The sequence below is a fragment of the Anopheles coluzzii genome, chromosome 2, assembly GCF_943734685.1.
Source record: "Anopheles coluzzii chromosome 2, AcolN3, whole genome shotgun sequence".
Taxonomy (NCBI): Eukaryota; Metazoa; Arthropoda; class Insecta; order Diptera; family Culicidae; genus Anopheles; species Anopheles coluzzii.
In genome coordinates, this window is record NC_064670.1 from 73,709,047 (window position 1) to 73,733,256 (window position 24,210).

General features: G+C 40.4%; 1 protein-coding gene across 1 annotated transcript; it reads right to left on the reverse strand.

Annotated features, from left to right (window-relative positions):
* Positions 1-723: 723 nt before the first annotated feature.
* On the reverse strand, positions 724-2,793 carry LOC120956081 (uncharacterized). The gene is made up of 4 exons (XM_040377464.2): positions 2,441-2,793; positions 2,075-2,382; positions 1,430-2,012; positions 724-736 (listed from the first exon to the last, which is right to left on the reverse strand). The coding sequence occupies exons 1-4, from the start codon at positions 2,791-2,793 to the stop codon at positions 724-726; spliced, it is 1,257 nt and encodes a 418-aa protein (XP_040233398.2).
* Between the last annotated feature and the right edge of the window lie 21,417 nt (positions 2,794-24,210).

Sequence of the window (24,210 nt, forward strand, 5' to 3'; positions counted from 1 at the left end):
CACTCATATATCCCCTGTGATCCAAATAACTTAGTAAAAAGCAATCATCTGCCCATAGATGAAAACAAGAATGTTCCTAGACATACACAAAACCGAAAAGGAGACTATGACCATACTCAGCAACTAAATGAAATAGATAACAGGCTTTCAAGAATCGAAAAGATGCAAGCAACTCTTATCACCCAAATGAATATTTTGCTTGATAAGACATGTCCTCGTGTGCCTCCACATCTAAAAGAAAAGCATGCTAATATTAAAACTATAAAAACGTTGGAAGATCTCGAAAAACTTAACAAAGATCTAGAGTCATTTACCAACATGCGAACAATATTTGATTGGCTAGATTTTTTTGATATCGGACCAAATCAGCCATAATAGATTGATACAAGCATTGGACATTCTATTTGACAAAACCTTTTTAACGAAATGTAGTTGGACAGGTGTAGGAAGAACTGGGAGCAAGATACAGTTTCAATCATATCAAAATGTTGTTAACCTTTTTAAAGAAATAGGGTCTACTAATGATGAACAGCTTTCTTTGAATGCAGTTGCAAACTTTTTCAAGGATACGTTAAAGTACGCACAGAAGCGACTAAATAATAAAGGATTAAGAAAATCAACTAAACATACTTTCAAACACCATGAAATGTGATATATTGAATCTTTAACATAGTTCTAGTAACTCACAATGTAATTGTGACGAATTTATTTGCTTACCAAACTCTATGACTGTGAACTAAAAATAAAAAAAAATAAATGAATTTATAAAAACAACATTTCAATGTAATTATACACATGTTATTGTTTTTTTTTATTCACACTTCGTACTCATCGTAACGTATGCAATAAAGGTACAAAAACATGTTCATCGCCATCATTTGTTGTTACAGCAGCTAGCTTGCATTTAATATCACTTAACTTAAACATAGAAGATTTTTTTCTTAAGTTGCGCCGGTTTCCCCGAAAAACGTATAGATGATTAGATTTTATGGGATACTGAAAATAGTCTGTATTGCCTGGCAAAACAAAACCTTCAATTCTAATCTCTGTTTCAGAATCGAAAACAAAAGATTGGTAACAAATTATTTGCTTGTCTAAAGTTAAGAACCAACCATTTCGATTGTTGTTTTGCAAGAGGAATCCAGAAGTTATTAATAAATCGTTTGTTTTGTTATTCTTAGTTAATGGGTAAGATGGTACTGTATTATTAGCAATCGTAAAGAAATTTTGAAGTTCAATATTTCTATTGGCGGCCTGAGCTAAAAGTCTATTGGTTCCACGAAGAGATTTTTTTATAAATTGTAATTTGTTTTCATATCGAAAAGCGGAAAGTGAGGGAAGTGGTCCAAAATGTCGCACTTCATCCAAAACGTGCAGCAAATTATGTACGTTACTAGTAAGATATTGTTCGCCATATATTTGTCCATACTGGATGACAAATGTTTCCAACATTTTACCAGCTACGTGCCAATTTTTTTTAAATTCATCAGATGAGAGCATCGTAACTGCACAAAACAGTAGCAGAAAATGTTCGTAAGCTTCAGATGGAAGTACCTTCAAAACCACCAATCCAGCGTAGTGTAAAAATGATGCTAGCTCAGTACCTTTCCAATTTTTTAACTCATCTAATCGTCTAAACCTTCTATGTATTTCCGATGGCAATTCTATACCTACTAGGTGCTCTGATACACTATCGCATTGCATACCAGACCATTTGTAACATTTCCCTAACTTGCCATCTCTCCATCCAAATAAAAGTCTGTTCAATATACCTAAGTAAAACAAATGTAGGGATTCTGAAATTATGACATCTCTTATTATATCGATGTCGGGTATTTCTAAAAGAGGAGAGATTACTTTCACATGATCTGGGTAAGCTCCGGCTCGAAATTCTTTATCAGTACGAAGAGGGGCATTGATGCTTTTAAAAGTCGTTGTATTTGAAAGGGGACTAAACTCTCCTTCGCAGGTACACTTCATACATCCATGAGTAGCATTAAAATATGCACATCCTGAGAAATGATAGAAAATTAAATATTAATTATAAATCATGTACCAAATCCAATTAACATACCCTTAATAAATGCTCGAGCAGGTGCATCCGCAATAATGGCACGCAAATTGATTTTGATTTGAGCAGAATTGATCAAAATGCCATTTATCAGGATATCTTTCAGCTCATCCACCAACTTTCTCAAATAGTCCTGGACGTTTGTTGGTTTGCTTTGACCACAAAATATACCCACAGTCATAACTGGAGCATTTTCTAGTTCCACAATATCCATCAATATGGGCCAAAACTGTGTTCTACTACTTTTGTACAATGGTAATCCATCAATCGAAATGTTGATGGATAACGCTGTTATATTTGGTACGCTAGACCTAGAAATTAAAGCCAAATATGAGTCTTCGTATGCAATTATATACTATATGCTATTACCTGTAGTAGTTTCTAATGTTTTGAGCAACACCGTAATACCATAATTGGCCTCCGGGAATGTTGTGAACATCGTCATTATTCCTCCTGGTCTTCAGAAGAGTTCGAGCAGATTTTGGTAGGCTTCGTCCCAGGTTAGCTGATAATATATTAGACAGCAGATTGATTGCGATGTGTGACTGATTTGTTGACAAAGCATAAAATTTTATGCAATCTTCCAACGACATGTTGGAAAAATCCATTTTATCAGTGTCATGTATTGATGATGTTTCCTGATCTGATTCCTCTTCGTCATTCATGTCTTCTTCACGCTCCATTGCAACATCTAAATCTGCCGTACTATTTTCGATATCCATATTCATAAAAGAAGATAGTTTAATAGATAGAATCTTCTCGTGATACGCTATTGAACGGAAGGTAAAATATGGAAACGTAAACAACATACACACCTGTACAAGCGATAGGCGCAGTATCTGATGTTTCATCCTGTGCATTGAAGAATGCTGCGTGCGTCTTATCCCTTTTTTTGTATAAAGTTCCAGTTTTTCGGATATTTTTCGATAACATCTTATTTTTCTTTTGCGAACCTCCTGCTAGTTTACCAAAACATGGGCGTTCTACAATGAATATTTATTTTTCTTCAGCTTCTTCTGTCAAGGAACCAGTTCATCACTTCGTCCAAGCGTTTATACAATCGTATAGTTCAATTCTCGGGGTTGAAAACCCAAACAGATTCATACAATGAAACGACAATTCAGCATTTCAAGCTAGCTTGAATCAAATCAACTGTGTTCTAAAATTTGAAAATTGGTGGCGATTTCGGGCTTTTGGTTATTTGGGAAAACGCAACATTGTATTTGTATACTTTATGGATCAAACACACCGGAGCTTCCGATTTAACGGCTTAATGGATCTTATACACCGGAGCCACCGATTTGACAGCTTAATGGATCTAACACATCGGAGCCACCGATCCAGAGTAGGACGCTTTCATTCTTGACTTTGCCCGATTCATACTCAAGGTGTGTTTATTAAGGAGGTGAATTGTTAGCGCGTTTTCCGGGCGCCATCATTGAGTATTGTTATGTCAAATCGCATACAATTTTCTATACCCCCCTCCAGCCCTCCCCGATTTTAATACCGGAGCCCCCAGTATTGTTATGTCAAGTCGTGAAATGTCAATTTGCTCTGAAGCACTTCACCTCCTAATATCCATACACCTTGTTCATACTGAACAGGGCCCGAATAGAAATGACAGTGCCCGATTGAGGGTTTATGTTGCCTGAATAAGTATTTACGGCGCCCGATAACGCTTTGGCGATGCCCGATTGGCTAGGTAAACCCTGTAATTCTAATGAAACTCTATTACCATCAGCCATTATGCTTGCAGATCCTTATTTCTACTGCTCAGGAAAGATTGACATCATGCTGGGTGCCGAGCATTTCGCAGAAATGATTAAAGGTGGTCGTTTGAAAATAAACAACATACTTCCTTAACTTCAAGAGTCCGTACTTGGATGGTTGGTTAGTACAAATGTGACATCAACAAATGTTTCCGCAGCTGTTGTTAATGCAGTATGCATAACACCCATGGGAGAGCTTATATCACGATTCTTTGAAGAATAAGAACACTGTGCAACCACCTCCGGCTGGAGTGAAGAACAAAAATATTGCGAGACTTCGTTTCTGGAAGGTAATTCGGACATTAAGATAGAACCCTGGTGTTTTCAACGCACCGTGCACTTGTTTTGCCACGTTACTTGTGTTTGTGTGTGTGTGTGTGTGTGTGTGTGTGTGTGTGTGTGTGTTTGTGTGTTTGTGTGTGTGTGTGTGTGTGTGTGTGTGTGTGTGTGTGTGTGTGTGTGTGTGTGTGTGTGTGTGTGTGTGTGTGTGTGTGTGTGTGTGTGTGTGTGTGTGTGTGTGTGTGTGTGTGTGTGAGAGTGTGAGAGTGTGCTTTTTAATGTGTATTTGCAAGTGCGCGGGTTTGTGTCTGAAAAACGTAGCTTGCCATGATGTCATATTGCGTTGAAAGTATTCTGATAATGTGTGTTATCATGTGAAACATTGTGCGTTTATACTTGGATAAAAACTAAAGTTTGCATCGACAGCAGCGCTTGTTCCTCGGACGACAACGCAGGTGTGCTGTTTCATGAATGTGAATGCGACACCGGTGCGAAATGGACACGCGCTCAATAGCAATGAACTCGGCATTCCCTCACAAGTGTTTCTTCAGTGCACGCCATTGAAAGGCCTTCGTGCATCTCTGCGTTGAACCTTGTGTTCGAATGGTAAACTTTGTGCGTGCATTGAGCTGGCGCGCAGTTATTGTTTTCAATGGGCGTTTTGTTTCATGAGCGCGGCAGTATTCTTTTCTCGATTTTGAAGGGAAGACGCTTACTCGCGTACTCGTTGGTAGTTTTTATCCATGCGATGTTTTCGCTGCTCGACAACGATGTAATTCATCGTGTATAGAAGTAGAATGCAGGCAGAGCACGGGATCAGCCGTGTCCAAGTTTTTAACCACCTCTTTCTTGCCGGTCCAAGCAAGCAATGTTAGTAACAATGAGTCGAGGTAAACATTGTACCGATTATCAGCGCCATATGATAAAGCGAATGGCGGCTGCTGACATTAAGCGCAAAACGATCGAGTTCGTAATGGAACGATCGCGCACTTTTGTGGCAAACGCGCTTCGGACAATTGAAACGTGCTTAGACAACCGAAACACGCTTGGACAACCGAAACGCGCAAGTCAACCGGACGTCTTCAGAAGACCACAGTGAAAGAAGACCGTAAAATTGTTAATAGATCGAAAAAACACTGATCGCGAGGGCAGTGGTCCTGCTTATTACATCAAAAACCTAACCCAAAACCAGCAACGGCATAGAACGCGGGCATGCGCAGAGGAATATTCACGGCTCAGACGCGAAGAGAAAAGAGTTCACCGCTCCAAGAAGCATGCTTAGGAAGAGCAAAACATGCGGGAGCTCGAACAAACCAGAGAAGCGTACGGACCGACACGAAAGTATTACCAAGCAATAGCAGGTCACCGAAACAACGTTGTACCTAAGGTAACCTGCTGTCGCAACAAGGATGGAGATCTGGTCAGTAACCAGCCAGAGGTCCTCTCGCGGTGGGCTCAGTACTTTGATGAATTACTCAACGACCAGTTTAGCGAACAGCTAGAAGCGCCACTAGCGGATAGGGTCATGCTACTGCCACCTCGCATAGAAGAAACACGAAAGGCTATCCGTCGGCTGAAAAATAACAAGGCACCCGGAACCGACGGAATTGCAGCTGAACTGGTCAAGAATGGAGGTGCACGACTAGAAAACGAGATTCATCAAATTGTTACTGAGGTGTGGGATAGCTAATCGATGCCTTGTGATTGGAATCTCGGCATCATCTACCCCGTATACAAGAAGGGAGATAGGTTGGACTGCAACAACTACAGCGGTATTACGGTGTTGAATATCCCGCATCGCCTTGTCCCGCACGTCGAAGAGATAGTCGAAAACTATCAAAGAGGATTCCGAAACGGAAAATCAACCACTGATCAGATCTTCACCTTGCGGCAGATCTTGGAGAAGATGGCTGAATACAGAAACGACACGTACCATCTCTTCATAGACTTCAAAGCCGCATAAGATGGCATAGCCAGGGTAAAACTGTATGACGCTATGAGCTCTTTTGGAATCCCGGCCAAACTGATAAGGCTAGTTAGAATGACTATGACCAACGTCACATGCCAGGTGAGGGGGGATGGAAAACTCTCAGGACCTTTTGCTACCACCAAGGGTCTGCGCCAAGGGGACGCGCTTGCCTGTCTCCTATTGAACCTGGCGCTAGAGAGGGCCATCCGCGACTCGAGGGTGGAGACTACGGGAACCATCTTCTATAAGTCAACCCAGATCCTGGCATACGCTGATGATATAGACATCATTGGTCTGCGGTTCTCCTATGTAGCAGAAGCCTACCAAGGGATCGAGCAGGCGGCGGAGAACCTCGGATTGCAGATAAACGAGGAAAAGACCAAACTGATGGTGGCAATATCAGCGGGCCTATCAATAAATAATCCGAATCTACGTAAGCGTGATGTACAGAAAGGTAAACGCACGTTTGAAGTCGTCCCACAATTCACCTATCTGGGGTCAAAGGTCAGCAACGACAACAGCATGGAAGCTGAGTTGCGCGCAAGGATGCTGGCTGCCAACCGGTCATTCTACAGCCTGAAAAAGCAATTCACCTCAAAGAACCTGTCGCAACGGACGAAGCTGGGACTATATAGTACCTATATAGTACCAGTACTCACATACGCCTCTGAGACATGGACACTGTCCAAATCTGACGAAACCCTCTTAGCCGCGTTCGAAAAGAAGATGCTCAGAAGGATAATTGACAATGGAGGAGCCGCTATAATGACGAGCTATACGAGATGTACGGCAACCTCACTGTCGTACAGCGTATCAAGCTCGCCAGGCTCCGGTGGGCTGACCATGTAGTACGCATGGAAACGGACGATCCAGCCCGTAAAGTCTTTTTAGGCCGTCCACAAGGACACAGGAGGCGTAGTAGGCCCAAATTGAGGTGGCAAGATGGCGTGGAGGCGTCCGCCATTAAGGCCGGAATAACGGACTGGCAGACGAAGGCGCGAGACCGTGAGCGGTTTCGGACACTCCTGAGGCAGGCCAAGACCGCAAAGCGGTTGTAGCGCCGGAAAAGTAAGTAAGTAAGTTGTTTAAAATTATTTAAGTGATTTAACCTGAATGAAGAATTGGATGACTGTGATCAAGAGGTATAAAAATTTTAGGGTATTTGTACTGTTTGCGAAAAAATATGTAATTTAGAACCCGTTTTTATAAATCGATACTTGCATTTAAAATATGGGTTCTAATTATTTCTACAAAAAAAAATGATGAAAAGAATTTAACATAAATCTTCAAATGCAATTAATTTTAGGATAGAAAAAAATTAAATCAATAGCTGATTTCAATTGAAATTTACCACTAGCACTGGCTATATTTTTTAAAGGTATTTCAGATGGTTTAGCTGTTTCGTAAAATTTTGCAATTTTAGGATTAATAAAACTAACGTTTCCACCTGTATCGATAAGGAATGGAAATTCTCCTTTACTATTCTTAATAACAATGCAAGGGAGAATAGGTTATACCATACGTTGTTCAATCCTAAAAAAATGGTTCGCTGGCAATCTCTTTACCAGGTGCTTGGTAATAAGGCAATATGTCATCTCGTTGGTATAAGTGATGAGAGTTTCTCTTTCTAACGAATGAATTTGCTGATTAAAATTTGATTGCGATGGTGATAATGAGCAATTAGTGTATTGATTATATAAGGTATTCGGATATGTCTTATTAAACTGGTTATAATGAGCATTAGTGTGCTGTGTAGGATTATGGACGTACTGGTATGGGATCGTGTTAGTTGGTTGGTTAGAATTCGAATCGCTGTATTGGACAAAATTATTGCTTGAATTTGGGTTATGTATGTAGGAAATAGGAGACAGTTGTCAGTTGTCAGTCAAGGGATATGAGACGAAAGTCAAAGAATGAATTTAGGATCACCCTGTGCTGATGTCAATCGAACTAACGACGCAGTAGGTTTAGCTAGAGCGAAACATTCACGCGGGAGAAGCCAAGCGAAGTGGACGACAGTGAATAAAGTGAACTGTAAAACCATCTCTTTCCGCGTATCCTCTTTTCTTCTACGTTCTACATGTATTGCATTTGAATAAGTATGTGCGGAATGATTATTGTATGGAATAGGGTTAGCTGAAGTATATCGGCTTTTAATACTTTCATCTACCTCCATGGGCACGGGAAGATCTCATCGCATTTGATGGCTTCTGTTAGTATTTGTGTTACCGATTTCGTTTGGATTATAGTGATTGTTAAATGGTTGTCGGCGAGGTAATGGTACCAGGGGTTTTCGAACATGACAATTACCACGTGGAGTGGTAATCGGCAAAAATGGTACAGATAATTCTTTTGGTTTGGGAATCGGAATGGAAGTATTGTTCATTGTATTACCACTAATTTATGATCTACAATCCATATTTTCATACAAAAAACTAAAAACTGCAAAACTGATAAGCTTTTGCTAATGACGTTGGGCTAGCAGTTTTAAGCAAAATTGACAAAGGCTTGTCTAAGCCTCGAATGAAAGCATCCAATGCTTTTTCTCTAAAAAAATAAATATGAACACTTGCGTTATTTTTATAACTATCCTGTGTCTGCACTTGTCTTACACAAAGATGCTAATAGTTCGTTAACCCTGCCATAGTATGAATTTAATGGTTCACTTATTCCTCTTTTAACAGTAGTCAGCTCGAAATCTAATGTTTTGAAGTCTCGTTTATCGCAATAATATAATAATAACTTTTCTTTAATATCTGACCATTTTGAGGTAATATTGTTAGAATTGAAGACGTCGGCAGCCTGGCCGCAAATTTTACGGCGGATTGTTTTTTGGATCAACTTATGGGAGCTTCATACAGTCAACCGTACTACTCGGTGGTTTGTCGATCAAAGAGACAGTTTATTCTTTCTTATTTCCTAACTTAACTCTAATTACATCTATCCTCGCTCTAGATAAGTTTAGCTCTAGATAAGCTGAAATTTAGATCGATTTCGATTAGCTTGATTCTGATCCCACCTGAATCCCTACAAACTCATACACCAAAGAAATTTATCCTACTCGACACCGTTCGCAAAAATTCATGACGCTTTCTACATCATCTATCAAGTTATTCAATTCGTTTGGTTCGAAATTCGAAATTGCGAAGATCTCTCACAAAATCGGGCACCTTACCGAGCTCCAGAATATTTAGAGACGATTGAACAAAACTCTGGCTGCCATTGAACATTTTTTTCACTTTCTACCACTAACTTTGAATACTCACAAAAAATACTCACACAGACACTATTGTTGCTTGCCAACGCTGATTGTCGTCGTGCTCCGTCGATGATGCTCCGTTGTAACTCGTTGAGCAGCTGGTGGAGGAGAATCCTTTTTGCCGGTCCGGTAATTCGGGCGCCAGTTAAGTTTATAGGTTTCGAATACTCTAATAAGAACGTCTGTTCAGCTTGGATGCTACTTACAGATTAATTTTTATTAGAAACGTTCTCTTAGATTTATCCTATCAATCCTTTGTACTTTGCCTATATATAAGCAAATACTATTGTTGTTAATTCGCAATCGCAAAAAGAATCCCAAAACCAATTAAATATGCTATAACAATCAGAATCCCAATGAGAATTCCAACCGAATCCCAATCGCAATCGTATTCCCAATCAAATCGCAATCCCAATCCCAATCGAATAGCAATCACAATCCCAATCAGAATCAAAAGAGCATCCCAAACAAATCCCAACCCAAATTAAATCGCAATCCCAATCCCAATCAAAATCTCAATCGAATCCCAAACGAATCCCAATTCCAATCGAATTGCAAATGAATCCCAATCCCACTCGAACCTCCCACATATTGAACCTAGATGATTTATTTACAGCAAACCGACTCATCAAATAAAAATGAATGGAATGTCGAGCGTCGAGCGTCAGAGCAACCGGTCCAGCACAGATCGCAGAGAACGCTGAGAGTAGCCGCTTCACATCGGATAGATAAGATCGTTGATAGCAGCCGATTCAGTTCGGCTTAAATCCTTTTCGAGAATCGCCAAACGAAATAAGCATAACGCAATCTGCATAAGCACAACTCGGTGCAATAAAACAATGAGCTAGGCACGAAAGCGATCTATGCACCCATTCATGAGATAGCATGAACAACCCATGCCCGCACATGACGAACGTTAGAACACGGTAAATCAATAAAACAAGACAAGCAGGCAAAAAGGATCAGGGTAAAAAATTTCATGCGAAACAAAGGATAAGGCGGGCGAACATTTACACCCTCGGTCCTCGCGGAAAAGAAAAGAGACAAGCGATCCAGGCAATGATAGCAAAACGCGTACTCTGGAAAATCGGGTTAACCTAGAAAGTAAAATAGAACATAAGACTTTTTTTTTATTGTTTATAAACACTTGCAATATTAAACTCAAACGAAAAGGTCGTCTGTGTGCTGTTCATATTATAATTTCCCATCGTTTTCAGTGGAAAAACCTGCGCGTAGTCATCGGCATTTTTCTAATTCTTGATCAGGTCAAAAGGTATTCGGCCCTTGCACAATTTTTCGATCGAAAAAAATCTGAGCTGTCATGTTGTTGTCATTTGCACTCATTTCTCCGTCAAGGTGTTCATTTTGCTGGTCTTTTTGAAAACTTGTATACCATGACACTCACGAGCAAAATTAACTATGCTACAAAAAATCGATCGTTCCGCTTTGTATGGCGAAAAGTCCGCAATGCATTAAGCTGCGGATATGTTCGAATATCAGAATAATTCCGTAAATCGAGGTTGATATTTTTGAAAAAAAGTTTTGTAAAAGCATATATTATTAAAAAAAAAATTGTCTACACTAAATACTGAACTCGTTGAGAATCGACTTAATGTAGTAGTATGAAAGAAATATTTATAATGTCTGTTATACGTAAGCCTATCGATTTTTTTCGATCGAAAAATTGTGCTGAGGCCGATTGTAAAACGCCTTTAACCTGCGTTTCTATGACCAAAAATACAACCCTTGTCTTTATGACCACCTACCACCTATCTTTATGACCACCGGGTAGGTCATACATTTTGTATGGGAGTTTGCATATCTGGATGGTAAATTGATCACATCTTCTGTATTAGTTATTGAAATGACTTCAAATTTTCAGGAAAGCTACATAAAACTTTGTTCTTGCCATTATAAAAAATGGGAGTTTTCAAAATTATTTTTCATATTTTTTTGTTTTTTTTTTAACTTTTTTTACCCCTTACTTCTATGACCACCTACCCGTGTAGGTCATACATTTTGTAAGAAAAATTAATTTTGCGTGGTAAATTGTTCATAACTTCTGTTTTAGTTATTGAAATGACTTCAAATTTTCAGGGAAGCTGCATAAAACTTCGTTCTTGTCAGTATAAAAAAAGTGAAGTTGCAACACATTTTTTCCAAGGTTTCTGCTATTGGGAGTACAGTCAGAATTAAATAGTTGAATGCTTTTTAGTTGGCATGCTTTTTAGTTGAACGCTCGATAGTTGGCTGACAGTTCACCAATTAAAAATCATGCGTTTGTATGGGAAAACCAGTTTTCGAAAATTTCATAAAAATCTTATGGCCTGCCGAATTTTTTTTTATTTTTTTTTTCAATGGAAAAACGTGCCAACTAAAAATCACATATTCAATAGTTGGTAGGGAATCGAAGATCAATCAGTGAGCTCGGACTGTAGTACTACTAGGGTTAGCATTATTATTATTACTTGCTAGACAATTTATTTTTATGAGCTCTTTTCAACATCAAAATCTAATAACAACTGGGTTATGTTTAATCAAAACAGATATATTTAAAAAAAACAAGAATTTGAGATTAAATATATCCTTTGAATCCGTGTTATTCCGATTAGACCGAATAAACGGCGCTCCACTGTAATTTTCAAACAAAGTTTCCAAATTTCAGCTGTCCGAATTCGCATAATTCATGTTTCCCTCAGCGCAACCTACCAGGAAAGTAAACCCAGATACTTCTGCTCTAAAGTCCCCTATTTATTCTGCCCAAAGACAAAGAATGCAGCACATTTTTCTACAACGATATTAACTACTTTACTATTTGACTACTTGACTACTTGACACTGTCTGCGCGGCGTCCGGGCGTACTCTATCTGTACGTGTGTGTTCGCCAGGCTTGGATATGGTAGACAGTAGAAAAAAAGGTGGAGGGGGGAAGGTGCAGTGAAGTCATAAAAACTTCTCCTCATAAAGTACAAATTTCAACACAATTTCTTGGAATTGAAGTGGTGTCGATCTGATCGGCGAGCACAATTCTAGCTGAAGTCACCAACGGTGCCAGTTTGTGGGCTACGGGAACAAGAAACTAGCAGAAATCAGGGGCTACCGGTGTGTTGTTGCCTGGGTTGCTGCTTTTTATTGCTGGACGAAAATAAGAAGACAAAGCAACCGCATTTTCAGGAGTGTTCGGAATGCTTCTAAAAAACGTACAATCGTGTTACATTGCAGGAATGAATGTTACGGTTGAAGAGCAATTATTTCCATATCGTGGTGGTACTGGATTTACCCAATATATTCCTACCAAACCAGCAAAGTACGGGTGGACATGTGATGCAGAATCTTCGTATCCTGTAAATGGGCAAATTTACACAGGCTTATCTCCTTCAGGAATAAGAGAAAAAAATCAAGGTAAGCGTGTTGTTAAAGATTTGTGTCGCGTATTTCGAGGTAGTGGTCGCAATATTGTGTCAATTTTTTTATTAGTTATAATCTCGCTATCTCATTAATGACAGATTATAAATTGGCCTTGCTTGGCACAGTGAATAAACGACTAACGTTTGTTCCCAGCAGTTTTTCAAATCCTAAGGTAAGAGAGGTTTTATCAACTTTGTTTGGCTCCAATGAAAATGTTGCAATTTATTCATATGTTCCTAAAAAGAATAGGGCAGTAGTACTGTTGTCAACTTTCCACTATGATACAGAAATTCAAGGGAGGAGTGGATAACATGGACAAATGTCTTTTCGAATACAGTTGCAAAAGGAAGACAAATCGGTGGCCATTAGCATTTTTTTTACATTTTAGATGTTGCTGCATTTGCCGCATTCAAAATTTACAAAGAAAATTATTCAAATCTTCATACTGCCATAAACTACAGACGCCTGTTTTTAAAAGATCTTTGCGAACAGTTATGTACAAAAGAAATTCAACGAGGCTCAGAAAATACGCAAATAATGCGACATTTTGGTCCACGTAGTGGAGTAGAAAGTATGTTGGGACAATCTCTAGCTTCAACATTACGACAACATGTAGATGAATATTCAGAATGCCGTGATGCGTCAGGCCGATTGAAACATAAAGGGAATTGTTACATAACAGGTTGACTGATAAGTCCCCGGTCTGACACATAGATGGCGCCGCTAGTATTAAATGCATATTATTTTTACATAGCACCAACCTTCAAATGATTCGTGTCAAAATTTGACGTCTGTATGTCAATTAGTTTGTGAGACAGAGCGTCTTTTGTCAAGCAACTTTTGTTATTGTGAAAAAAATGGAAAAAAAGAATTTCTTGTTTTGATAAAATACTGTTTTCTGAAAGGAAAAAATACAGTGGAAGCAAAAACTTGGCTTGATAATGAGTTTCCGGACTCTGCCCCAGGGAAATCAACAATAATCGATTTGTATACTAAATTCAAGCGTGGTGAAATGAGCACGGAGGACGGTGAACGCAGTGGATGCCCGAAAGAGATGGTTACCGACGAAAACATAAAAAAAATCCACAAAATGATTTTGAATGACCGTAAAATGAAGTTGATCGAGATAGCAGAGGCCTTAAAGATATCAAAGGAACGTGTTGGTCATATAACTCATCAATATTTGGATATGCGGAAGCTCTGTACAAAATGGATGCCGCGCGAGCTCACATTTGACCAAAAACACCAACTGAGCGATGATGATTCTGAGCGGTGTTTGCAGCTGTTACCTCGTAATACACCCGAGTTTTTGCGTCGATATGTGACAATGGATGAAACATGGCTCCATCACTACACTCCTGAGTCCAATCGACAGTCGGCTCAGTGGACAGCGACCGGTGAACCGGCTCCGAAGCGTGGAAAGACTCAAAAGTCCGCTGGCAAAGTAATGGCCTCTGTTTTTTGGGATGCGCATGGAATAATTTTTATCGATTATCTTGAGAAGGGAAAAACCATCAACAGTGACTATTATATGGCGTTATTGGAGCGTTTGAAGGTCGAAATCGCGGCAAAACGGCCCAATATGAAGAAGAAAAAAGTGTTGTTCCACCAAGACAACGCACCGTGCCACAAGTCATTGAGAACGATGACAAAAATTCATGAACTGGGCTTCGAATTGCTTCCCCACCCACCGAATTCACCAGATCTGGCCCCCAGCGACTTTTTTTTTGTTCTCAGACCTCAAAAGTATGCTCGCAGGGAAAAAATGGCTGCAATGAAGAGGTGGTCGCCGAAACTGAGGCCTATTTTAAGGCAAAACCGAAGGAGTACTACCAAAATGGTATCAAAAAATTGGAAGGTCGTTATAATCGTTGTATCGCTCTTGAAGGGAACTATGTTGAATAATAAAAACGAATTTTGACAAAAAAATGTGTTTTTCTTTGTTAGACCGGGAACTTATCAGCCAACCTGTTAATGCGGCGGCTACTAATACGATGGCCGGGGGCGGGGGGGTTTATCGGGGTGATCGACGAGATGGAGAGAAACTGCGTCTCTCTTAGCTGGTGAAGTTCTTAGTGTGCGGATCGAATGAACACTTAAATAAATTGTAGATTCTAACTTAAAACTAATATTTAGTCTTTTCACCCATTAGAAGAAATGTTGATGAAACTATAGACAGCAGAACGCTGTAGAATACACAACGCTAGGATACCTGCCTCCTAAAATAAGCATAAAGTTATATTCATAGACGAAGTGGGGTTGAATGTTTCAATGAGAGATACAAGAGGGCTCGCCATTTTCCAGCACTACGAGCTCGATATATTTCGTTGCTATGTGCTATGAGCCGAAATGGTATTCTTCATTACTTGTCCCGAACACGCGCGATAAATAAGGATTTTTTTATTAGTTTCGTAGACGAGTTGCATAAGACATTGATAGACAAGCTCAAAACAAATGCGATATTATTATTAGATATCGTAGCATTCCATAAGACTTACGAGGTCAAACAAAAAATAGAATCATATGCCTACAAAATCATGTACTTGCCATACAGCCCATTCTTAAACCAGATAAAAATAATATGTTTACCCTGTGGAAGCAAATAACAAAACGATCCACTCCGAATAATGAAGTTAAATAAATGAACAGTTGAAACAGGAGCCGCTTTGATCACATCATCAGACTGTGAAAACTATTGCAAACATATGTGGATATACCTTCCACATTGCTTAAATGGCGAAAGAATAGATACATAATAGCGACAAATTAGATGCAAATTGCATCAATAGGTGATAAATGGTCTTGATTTTTTTTTTAGATATTGTTGTAAAATCGATCATTGTTTCAAAAGAACTACTTGTTTAGTAACCAGCCCATGGTATTTTTTTAGTATTACATAATTAGTGGAACAACGCGTAACGACGTATTTTTGTATTTAATGGATCAAACATCTCAGAGCCACCGATCTGACGGCTTACTGGATCAAACACATCGAAACCGGCGATTCAGAGTAGAACGCTTTCATTCTTGATTATGTCCGATTCAAACGGGCCCTTTATGAATCGGACATAATAGATGCCGGATTGGCTAGGTCAACACAATAATTTGCTCATAGCTCTAAAAAGAGAAATATGACGATAGCACGACCCCAAGCATGGGTCCTTCCCAGGTTTCAGTACTGGTACTACTTTAGCAAATTTCCACACTGTCCATCCGATCCTGGAGCCTTGTAGTTAATACTGTATTCAATGATTTTAAGAACTTCTCCGCTGGTGACTCGGTCAATCTCTATGGCATCCTAAAGTGCCGAACTTAACTCCCTAATGCTAGCATGAACAGCATTCTCATACGGAATTGTGAGTGGATCACTAAGCCTGTGGGCCAGTGCAAAATGTGAAGCCAAAGTTTCAGCTTTTTCACTAGGAGTGAAAGCGGAAGAAGAGGTGTTTTTAAGAATGGGTAGTTCAGGTGCTGTCACTGTGCAAGCAATAGCGGATGATCTCTTCTCAATTGTGGTGGTTTCATTCCCGGAAATTACTGCTGATTTGGGCCATTCATTTTCTGGCCAACATATCCATGCTGGACCCTGCCACCATAATGAATTATTTATTATTATTATTATTATTTATTATTATTATTTATTTCATATTGTCAGCCGCCTAGGGTTTCACAATAATATGTCTTACAAACTAAGGAAGAAGGAAGTGTTAAGGATGGGAGGTTGATGATAGAGACAAGGACTCAGAAAGACGAGAGCGAAAACTGGACAAGGGGACGTGGTAGTCGAACAAATCATGAGCTTCATTAAATGCTGCGCAAGCTCTCAAAAATGGATCTCTCTGACCAAAAACAGAACGGCGGGAGGGGATAAAAATGGGAGGTCTGTCGCGGAGACGACGAGAAGGGACGTAAATAGGAATGGAGCTGAGGAGCGAATTAATTGTTCAACAATTCGCGTGTCAAACAGCCTCGAGATGCCAAATCTGCCGGGTTGTCTATCCCTGGTATGTGACGCCATGTGCACTCGTCGGTCAACTGTTGGATTTGTGACACACGGTTTGCCACAAATGGTTTCCAACAGCTGGGTGGAGACTGAAGCCAATGTATTACCGTTGTTGAGTCCGACCAAAATACGACCGGACCGCTGATGTCTATCGCCTTCTTTATGCGTTCGTAAAGTTGGGCTGCTAGGTGTGCCCCACACAATTCCAACCTAGCTATGGAATGCTTACTATTGAGTGGAGCAACCTTTGTTTTCGATGTGAGAAGTTGCATTGTTGCTCTTTCTTTCGACAACTGGCTTCGAACATAGCAACATGCAGCGTAGCCCTTCTCAGACGCATCACAAAAGAAATGAAGCTGTGCTTCTGCAGGGAATGTTCCATACACCACTCGTGGAACCTTCACCTCTCTTAGGTGAATTAGTTGAGAATGAAACTCAACCCAATCTCTTTGCAGCTGAGCTGGTAGCTCATCGTCCCATCCAACTGGCTGCTGTTTGTCGGTTTGAAGACTCCATATTAGTTACATGAATTGCTTGGCTAAGGCCTTTATGGGATCTACAATTCCCAATGGATCGTAGATGCGAGCAATGGAGGACAATATGCTCCGCTTTGTTACCCTTTCTGGCATTGGTTGATCTGCCACCTTGAAAGATAACACATCTGATGACGGATCCCAAACGAGTCCGAGTGTTGCTAAGACTCCCTTGCCGTCAATCTCTTGATACATGAATTGATGTTTATTTATTTAAATCAAAGTTATCGGGCAGTATGCCTAAATAATTTAATGCTTACAAAGTACAAGTTCAAAGTATGGCCCTAGAACTAACTTGAATATGCTGACGCAGCTGACTAACGGATTGATTGAAATCTGCTGATAACCCTAACCTATTATACACATCAATCATTTTGAGCAGTGGATCATTGGCACCAAAACCAGTCGATCTAAAAGGGCTTCTTAGTAGCTCTCTACTTCTAAGACCTCTAGAGGGAGTAGAAAAGCAAATAAAATTTAAAATGTCAGGTGCATCAAAATCTCCAATTAATAATGTATGCATAAAAGTTATCTGAGCCGTAGTTCTCCTATGCTGTAAAGTCTCTAAGCCAAATAGTAAACACCGAACATTATACGAAGGACGTGGAATTTGGTTTGACCAGGGAAGACGATGAAACATAGCACGTGTGATTTTTTTCTGATTTTTTTCAATTTTATCTATGTATGTGATTTGATGGGGACACCAAACTACACTGGCAAATTCCAGGATGGGACGGACTAAAGAACAGTATAAAGGCCGGGCTACATTAATCGTACTCGCAAGCGTAATTTCGATTTTCACTAGCGCATCTGGCGGCGGCTGGTGGAAGCTTTTTTTGGTCGCCGGGAGAATGGTCGTGTTGGATCGCAAAGTTAATTAGTTTTTTCACCGTTTTTTGATGCGAAAACTGCTGAAATACTTGCACAACATATTTATCTATCAATTACAAAGCTTTTTCAGTCCAGTTAAAGTAAAAAACATGGAAAAATAACGTATTTTCTGAAGCGGCTTCAAATTGTTTGGCAAAATGCTTCGGTCAGCCGCCGCCAGGTGCGCTAGTGAAAATCAAAATTACACCAGAGTGTACGATCAATGTAGCCCGGCCTTAATGATTTTAAACTGAAAGGATCTTTAAAGTCGGCCGAGACACGTAAGACAAATCCTAACAGTTTAAGAGCTTTAGTGACGATAGTTTGATAATGGCTAGATAAACTAAGCTTACTGTCTAAAATAACTCCTAAATCCCGAACCTGAGAAAAACGTGGAACGCTGTCTTCATTGATTTTGTAGTTATAAATAATAGGATTTTTTTTCTTTGAGAATGTTATACAACTACATTTGCTAACATTAAGTAACATTTCATTATTAAAACACCATGCAGAAAAATAGTTTAACGAGTCTTGTAACATTTCACAGTCGTCAGAATATTTAACAGGTAGGAACATTTTTAGATCGTCAGCATATAATAACAATTTAACATGAGGAATAGCAAACACGACATCGTTAATAAATATAATAAATAGAAAAGGTCCTAATATACTCCCTTGAGGAACACCAGATAAATTATGGAATGTGGCAGATAAACTAGTTCCTATCTTAACGTTAATGCAACGATCAGTTAAATAACTTCTTAACCACTCAACAACATTTGTGTGAACACCATACTTTGATAATTTAGATAGCAATAGAAAGTGGTTGACCTTGTCAAAAGCAGCGCAGAAGTCAGTATAAATGACGTCAACCTGTAAGCCCTTGTCAATATAGGAGTGGCAAAAGTTAAGTAAGTATATTAGATTGTTGAACATGTTGAACATTAGAAATTAATGGTGAAAAGGCTTGGAGCATATGACGAGACATTATCTTTTCAAACAGTTTACTGCACGCACATAACATTGAAATTCCTCTATAATTGCACACATTACTTTTGTCAGATTTTTTATAAACAGGAAACATCCACGATGATTTCCAAAGACGCGGGAAGCATTGTCAGGCCCAAGTGCGTAGGAAAGCTTCAACAACGAAATAGCAGATTCCACCTCATCATCGTTGATTAGTGGTGTGCATAAATTAACCTCATCATTTATGAAGGATAAAGCCGATGTTGAGTTAGACGGTACCGAGGAATTGTTGGTGTACACAGAAGAAAAATATGAGGCAAATGCATTGCAAAACTCTTCATCTCCGGTAATGGTGTTTCCCTCAAACTGCATCGAGGAAGGAAGTCGTCCACAGGATTCCTTATCTTTAGCAAATTTCCAGAATGATGTGGGATGTCTTTTGATATTGATTTCAATTTTCCTGACGTAGTTGGCGTAGGCGGTTCGGTTCAGCTGCTTATATATTTTTGAGGCGCGAGCAAAATTTATTTGATTAGTGCTGTTTTTTAGTCGATGCCGTTTTTTAAGGGCCCGTGATCTTCGACGTTTAGCCAAACGTAGTGCAGAATTGGTCCATGGTGGATGAGCACGAACATTAAACCGTGGGATGAATTGTTCATAGAGTTCATTCATTTGAGAAGAAAATTCAGCCACACTGTCGTTGATGTCGTCATAATCAGCGATAGAGTCCCAGTTGATTTGGTTAAGTGCAGAAACGAGATCAGTGAAATTAGTTCGTCTAAAATTGAAATCTGCTTGACGTGGGAGTTGAGATGACGGTACACTGTATTGCGGGAGCGTGAAGTATGTAAGTAAAGCTGGATGATGTCCATCAGGTTCAACAATACTTTCGATGCATAATTCGATTGGCCTCATGTAATTAGTAACTTTGTCGTTCGCAAACACTAGATCTAACATATTGTTATTGTGGTTTAGAACAGTGTTAAGTTGGCGAAGACCCTGTTTTAAGATGATGGCTCGGTGATGGATTATGTTGTGTTGTGTGTGTTGGTGGGATCACATTTATGCAGTTGACATCATTATGCATAAAATTAGTAGTTGAGAAACTTCTGGCAGTTGAATTGTTTGAAGGAGGAAAGCAAGATACCGGGAGTGGTTGGTGTGAATTGTTTCTGTGTACGTTGGTGAAATTCAAACTGGCGGTAAACAAATCCGCATGGCCAAGTTGAAGGAGAGAAAGCGAGCTCGCCAAACTCCGATGGAATGCCGATCTTAAAGGACACATACTTTAGTGAGCTTGTAACGCGACCTCTTGGTATGACACACTTCACCGAACAGTCAGTGCATTTTAACCTTCCTAGAATGAACATTTTCATGTTCTCCTCAGTTACAGTGGGTGCAATCCTAGTTACAAACATCCAAACTTTTGGCTCAGGTGCAGGAATGAATTGTATGGTGTCTGTGTTGATGTGATCATTGGCAGTGCCGGTGTGAAGAATTGCTTGTGTTGGATTTATGTGTTCATTATCAGAGTGTGGTAGTGAGTTCTGTTTGACGGGAGTTGGTGTTGGTGACTTAGGAATATCGGTGGATGTGTGGAATGTTTTATCGGTGAGAGAGATGGTACTCACAGTCGGAGCGATTTTCTCACGCTCTTGCGGCATCACTCTATTTGGATCCAGCTGAGATATCCTTTGATCAAGCTCACTCCGTATTGCATTTTTCAACTCATCTTTCAGTGTATTCATCAAGCAAGAAATTGATGAGAATAAATCTGATCTCGAGTCACGGCATTTTTCGCACATCCAGCAGAGACCACGATTGCGTGCCACCTCCTTAACACAAGTGGCGGCAAGTTTAATGCATTCCGGATGAAAGGCAGAATTGCACTCCGAAAAAGGAAGATTGCCAATACAAACAACCGGATCTTTGTTGATAGTAGTAGAGAAGATTGCACAGTCCATTATGAGAGAGAGTATCGATCACTTAGGTGAGCAGTGAGAGTGAACGGAGAGGACACTTATTGATGAGCTGATGCGAATTACTCTCTGAGTGTATTAAGCAGGGTCAATAACACTGAACCGCAGTCGCCGATGAAACAGAAATCACGTAGAAATACAATTCAGGTACGCGTTCTCGTATTAATTCTCGTACGATGCAGGAACAAAATGCTTCAACACAGCAACACAGCAAAACTTACGACAGGAACAGCTTCACAAACTCAAAAACGAACGATTTCAAACCAAAATCACACCAAAAACAGACAGTACACAGGAGCAACGCAGAAACACGTCCAAACGCTTCAGTGGCCAACTCTCAACCTTTATTTTGGCTTTACGCTAAATCTTGTAAGTCGACGCCTATAGGAGAGGTCGGCTGGTTGGATGCCCATTTACGTAACGAAAATCCTCCTTTAGCGTAGAGGAGGTTCATCTGACATTGCAGCTCTCGTGCCTATTCTATTGATTTGTCACCAGAGACAAAATCGTCTACGTAAAATTCGTGTTCTCGTGATGCTGCTATGGGAAACTCTTCTTTGTGGTCTTCCCTTGTCTGCTGCAGAGTTCGTACCGCCAGGAATGGTGCCGCCGCAGTACCATACGTGACTGTATTTAGCTCGAACTCGTCTATCGGATCTGACGGTGATGATCGCCACAAAATACGCTGCAGCTTGCGATCGTCAGGGTGTATCCATACCTGGCGATACATTTTAGCGATATCTGCTGTCAAAGCCACTTGATGGGTTCTAAATCGCAGCAAGATCGACGCACCGTTCTGTTGCAATGTTGGGCTCACCACCATAGTATCATTCAGTGACACTCCTGTCGACGTTTTGCTGGAAGCGTCGAACACTACTCGACATTTCGTGGTTGTACTATCTGCCTTAAACACGGGGTGATGAGGCAGATAGTAACACTCTGATGTCGTTCGATCTGAGACCACCTTGCTCATGTGCCCCAGGTGTAAATACTCATCCATGAACTCAGTATACGCCTTTCGCGTGTCGGGTTCTCGTTCTAACCGACGCTCGATGGCTAAAAACCGCGGTAATGCGATCATTCGCGATTCACCCATCCGCTCAATCATGTCTGGTTTGCGTCAGCTTCAGCTTCACAATGTTTTTACCACTCTCATCCTTAGTCGTCGTTTCCGTGTAAAACCTTTCACATGCAGCTTCTTCAACACTCCAGCTAGGTTTCTCGCTTAAGTCTTCGATGGTGAAGAAACGTTTCATTAGTGTCTCAAGAGACAACGTAGCTGTAGCACACATTGTGGGTGGCGATGCTATTTGAGCGGGTGCGTTGCCACTAATCACCCATCCAAACTTTGTCTCTTGAAGTATAGGACGGTTTGTACCGAGGGACAGTTTTCGATCCAGCAGAAACTCATAAAAATATTCCGCTCCTAAAATTATATCGATGGGCCCAGGACAATGAAAGGTAGGATCAGCTAGCGTATATTCTACTGGTATATTGAACTCGCTTAAGTCGAGCTGATAAGCTGGCAAGTCTGATGCCGGTTTAGAAATCACAAGTAACTCAATAGCGAAAGTTTCTGTGATATAATGTGGACGTATTGTTGCGTTAACTGAATGTCGCACATTTATTCCAGTGCTGCCACCAACGCCTAATAGTGGAATATTTACTAATTTACGCGGCAGTCTTAATCTCTGCGCTAATTCACCGGCAATGAAATTAGACTGAGCCCCACTGTCTAATAAGGCTCGTGCTTGGTGCTCAATACCACTGCTATCTACGATATTTAGAATGACCGTTGATAATAGCACTGTGGATTGCATTCGTGCATTGAGAATGGTTTGTGGCGAGCTGATGTGGGTGGTACTGGACGTGGAAGGCAGCGGCTCAAGTGGGATTTCTGTTACACCTGTATCCAAATGTACAAGTGTATGATGCCTTTGTTGGCACTGTCTGCACACCCATTTAGATGGACACTTTTTTGACGAGTGTCCCGACCCAAGACAGTTGAAACACAGAAACTGCCGCTCTAACTAAAATAGAAAACAAAGTAAATTCTGTAGGCTAGCACTTAAGGTGCGCCAAAAAATTAGTTTTTTCCTTTATTTCCTTCGTATCTTCGTTCGTATGTATTTTTGACCGCAATGAACCAGTTTCCGCGATTTTTCTCCCTTTTTATCTGCTTGCGCACATACAAAACATCGCCTCAGCTGACAGTCCGTTGGAAACCTTACAACAGTTTCCAACATTGTCCCCCCGAGTGTGACACAGTTAGCTCTCTTTCTAACAAGTGATCTAGATCACGTTAACTGTCTCTCACTCCTAGCTCGACTGTCAGTTGATGTTTGTTTATCTTCCGCTGGTTAAACGTGCTTTTCTATCTAAGCCGCTTTGTTAAACAAAGGGGTGGCTTGCAACTTGATTTGGCTCCTGTCGTCCTTACTATTGTTTCTACGCAAAATAACCCGGCCGCATATTACACGTGCGTATTGTTTCGTCTCGCACGTATTTGGTATCCGGTGATTTGGTATAAGTATCCCATCGATCGTTTATTGTCCATTACAACTGAAATTAAAAAGAGTGTTTGTTTCAGCCGTACGTACCACCACACCACTGTTGTTGTCCCATGAAACCGCCGCCGGAAAAGTATAACACCAAGAACCATCACGAAAGGGACAATCCCTTTGGATTGCGTGATAGAATTGTCCTTCGCTGTCGAACGTGGGACACAGTTCGATCCTCCGCCCGAAGTTGTCTCCTCTTTCAAACGTCGCTTCCATAATCGCAGCTTCTCATGACGCGGTTTCAATCTTAGCCGTTGTATGTCTTTATCGAGCGAGCTTGCTAAGCAGGGTTCAGAGTGGACACCTGACTCCGAAGGTTTTTCAGCTTCAGGTTTCACGATCAGCTTTTGCCTTTCAATAGCGATCCCAACGCCAATTGGAACATCTTTCAACCCATCAGGACGCAGCCAGAGTCGGTGATGAGCTTCGATAAACGTATCCTCCAAAGCAGTGTTCGTGTGCGTTATCGCGTTGTTGGTGTTAGTGAACGATTCAGATTTGTGTATATTGTGTATCGTCGCGCGATAGTGACGTTTCTCG

Bases quoted from the DNA above. Each gene is read 5' to 3' on its own strand.
- LOC120956081 (XM_040377464.2), bottom strand. From the start codon at position 2,793: ATGGATATCGAAAATAGTACGGCAGATTTAGATGTTGCAATGGAGCGT. The intron at 2,383-2,440 runs GTAATAGCATAT...TTTAATTTCTAG, and splicing joins AACATTAGAAACTACTACAG to GTCTAGCGTACCAAATATAA. The intron at 2,013-2,074 runs GTATGTTAATTG...ATCATTTCTCAG, and splicing joins TGCTCGAGCATTTATTAAGG to GATGTGCATATTTTAATGCT.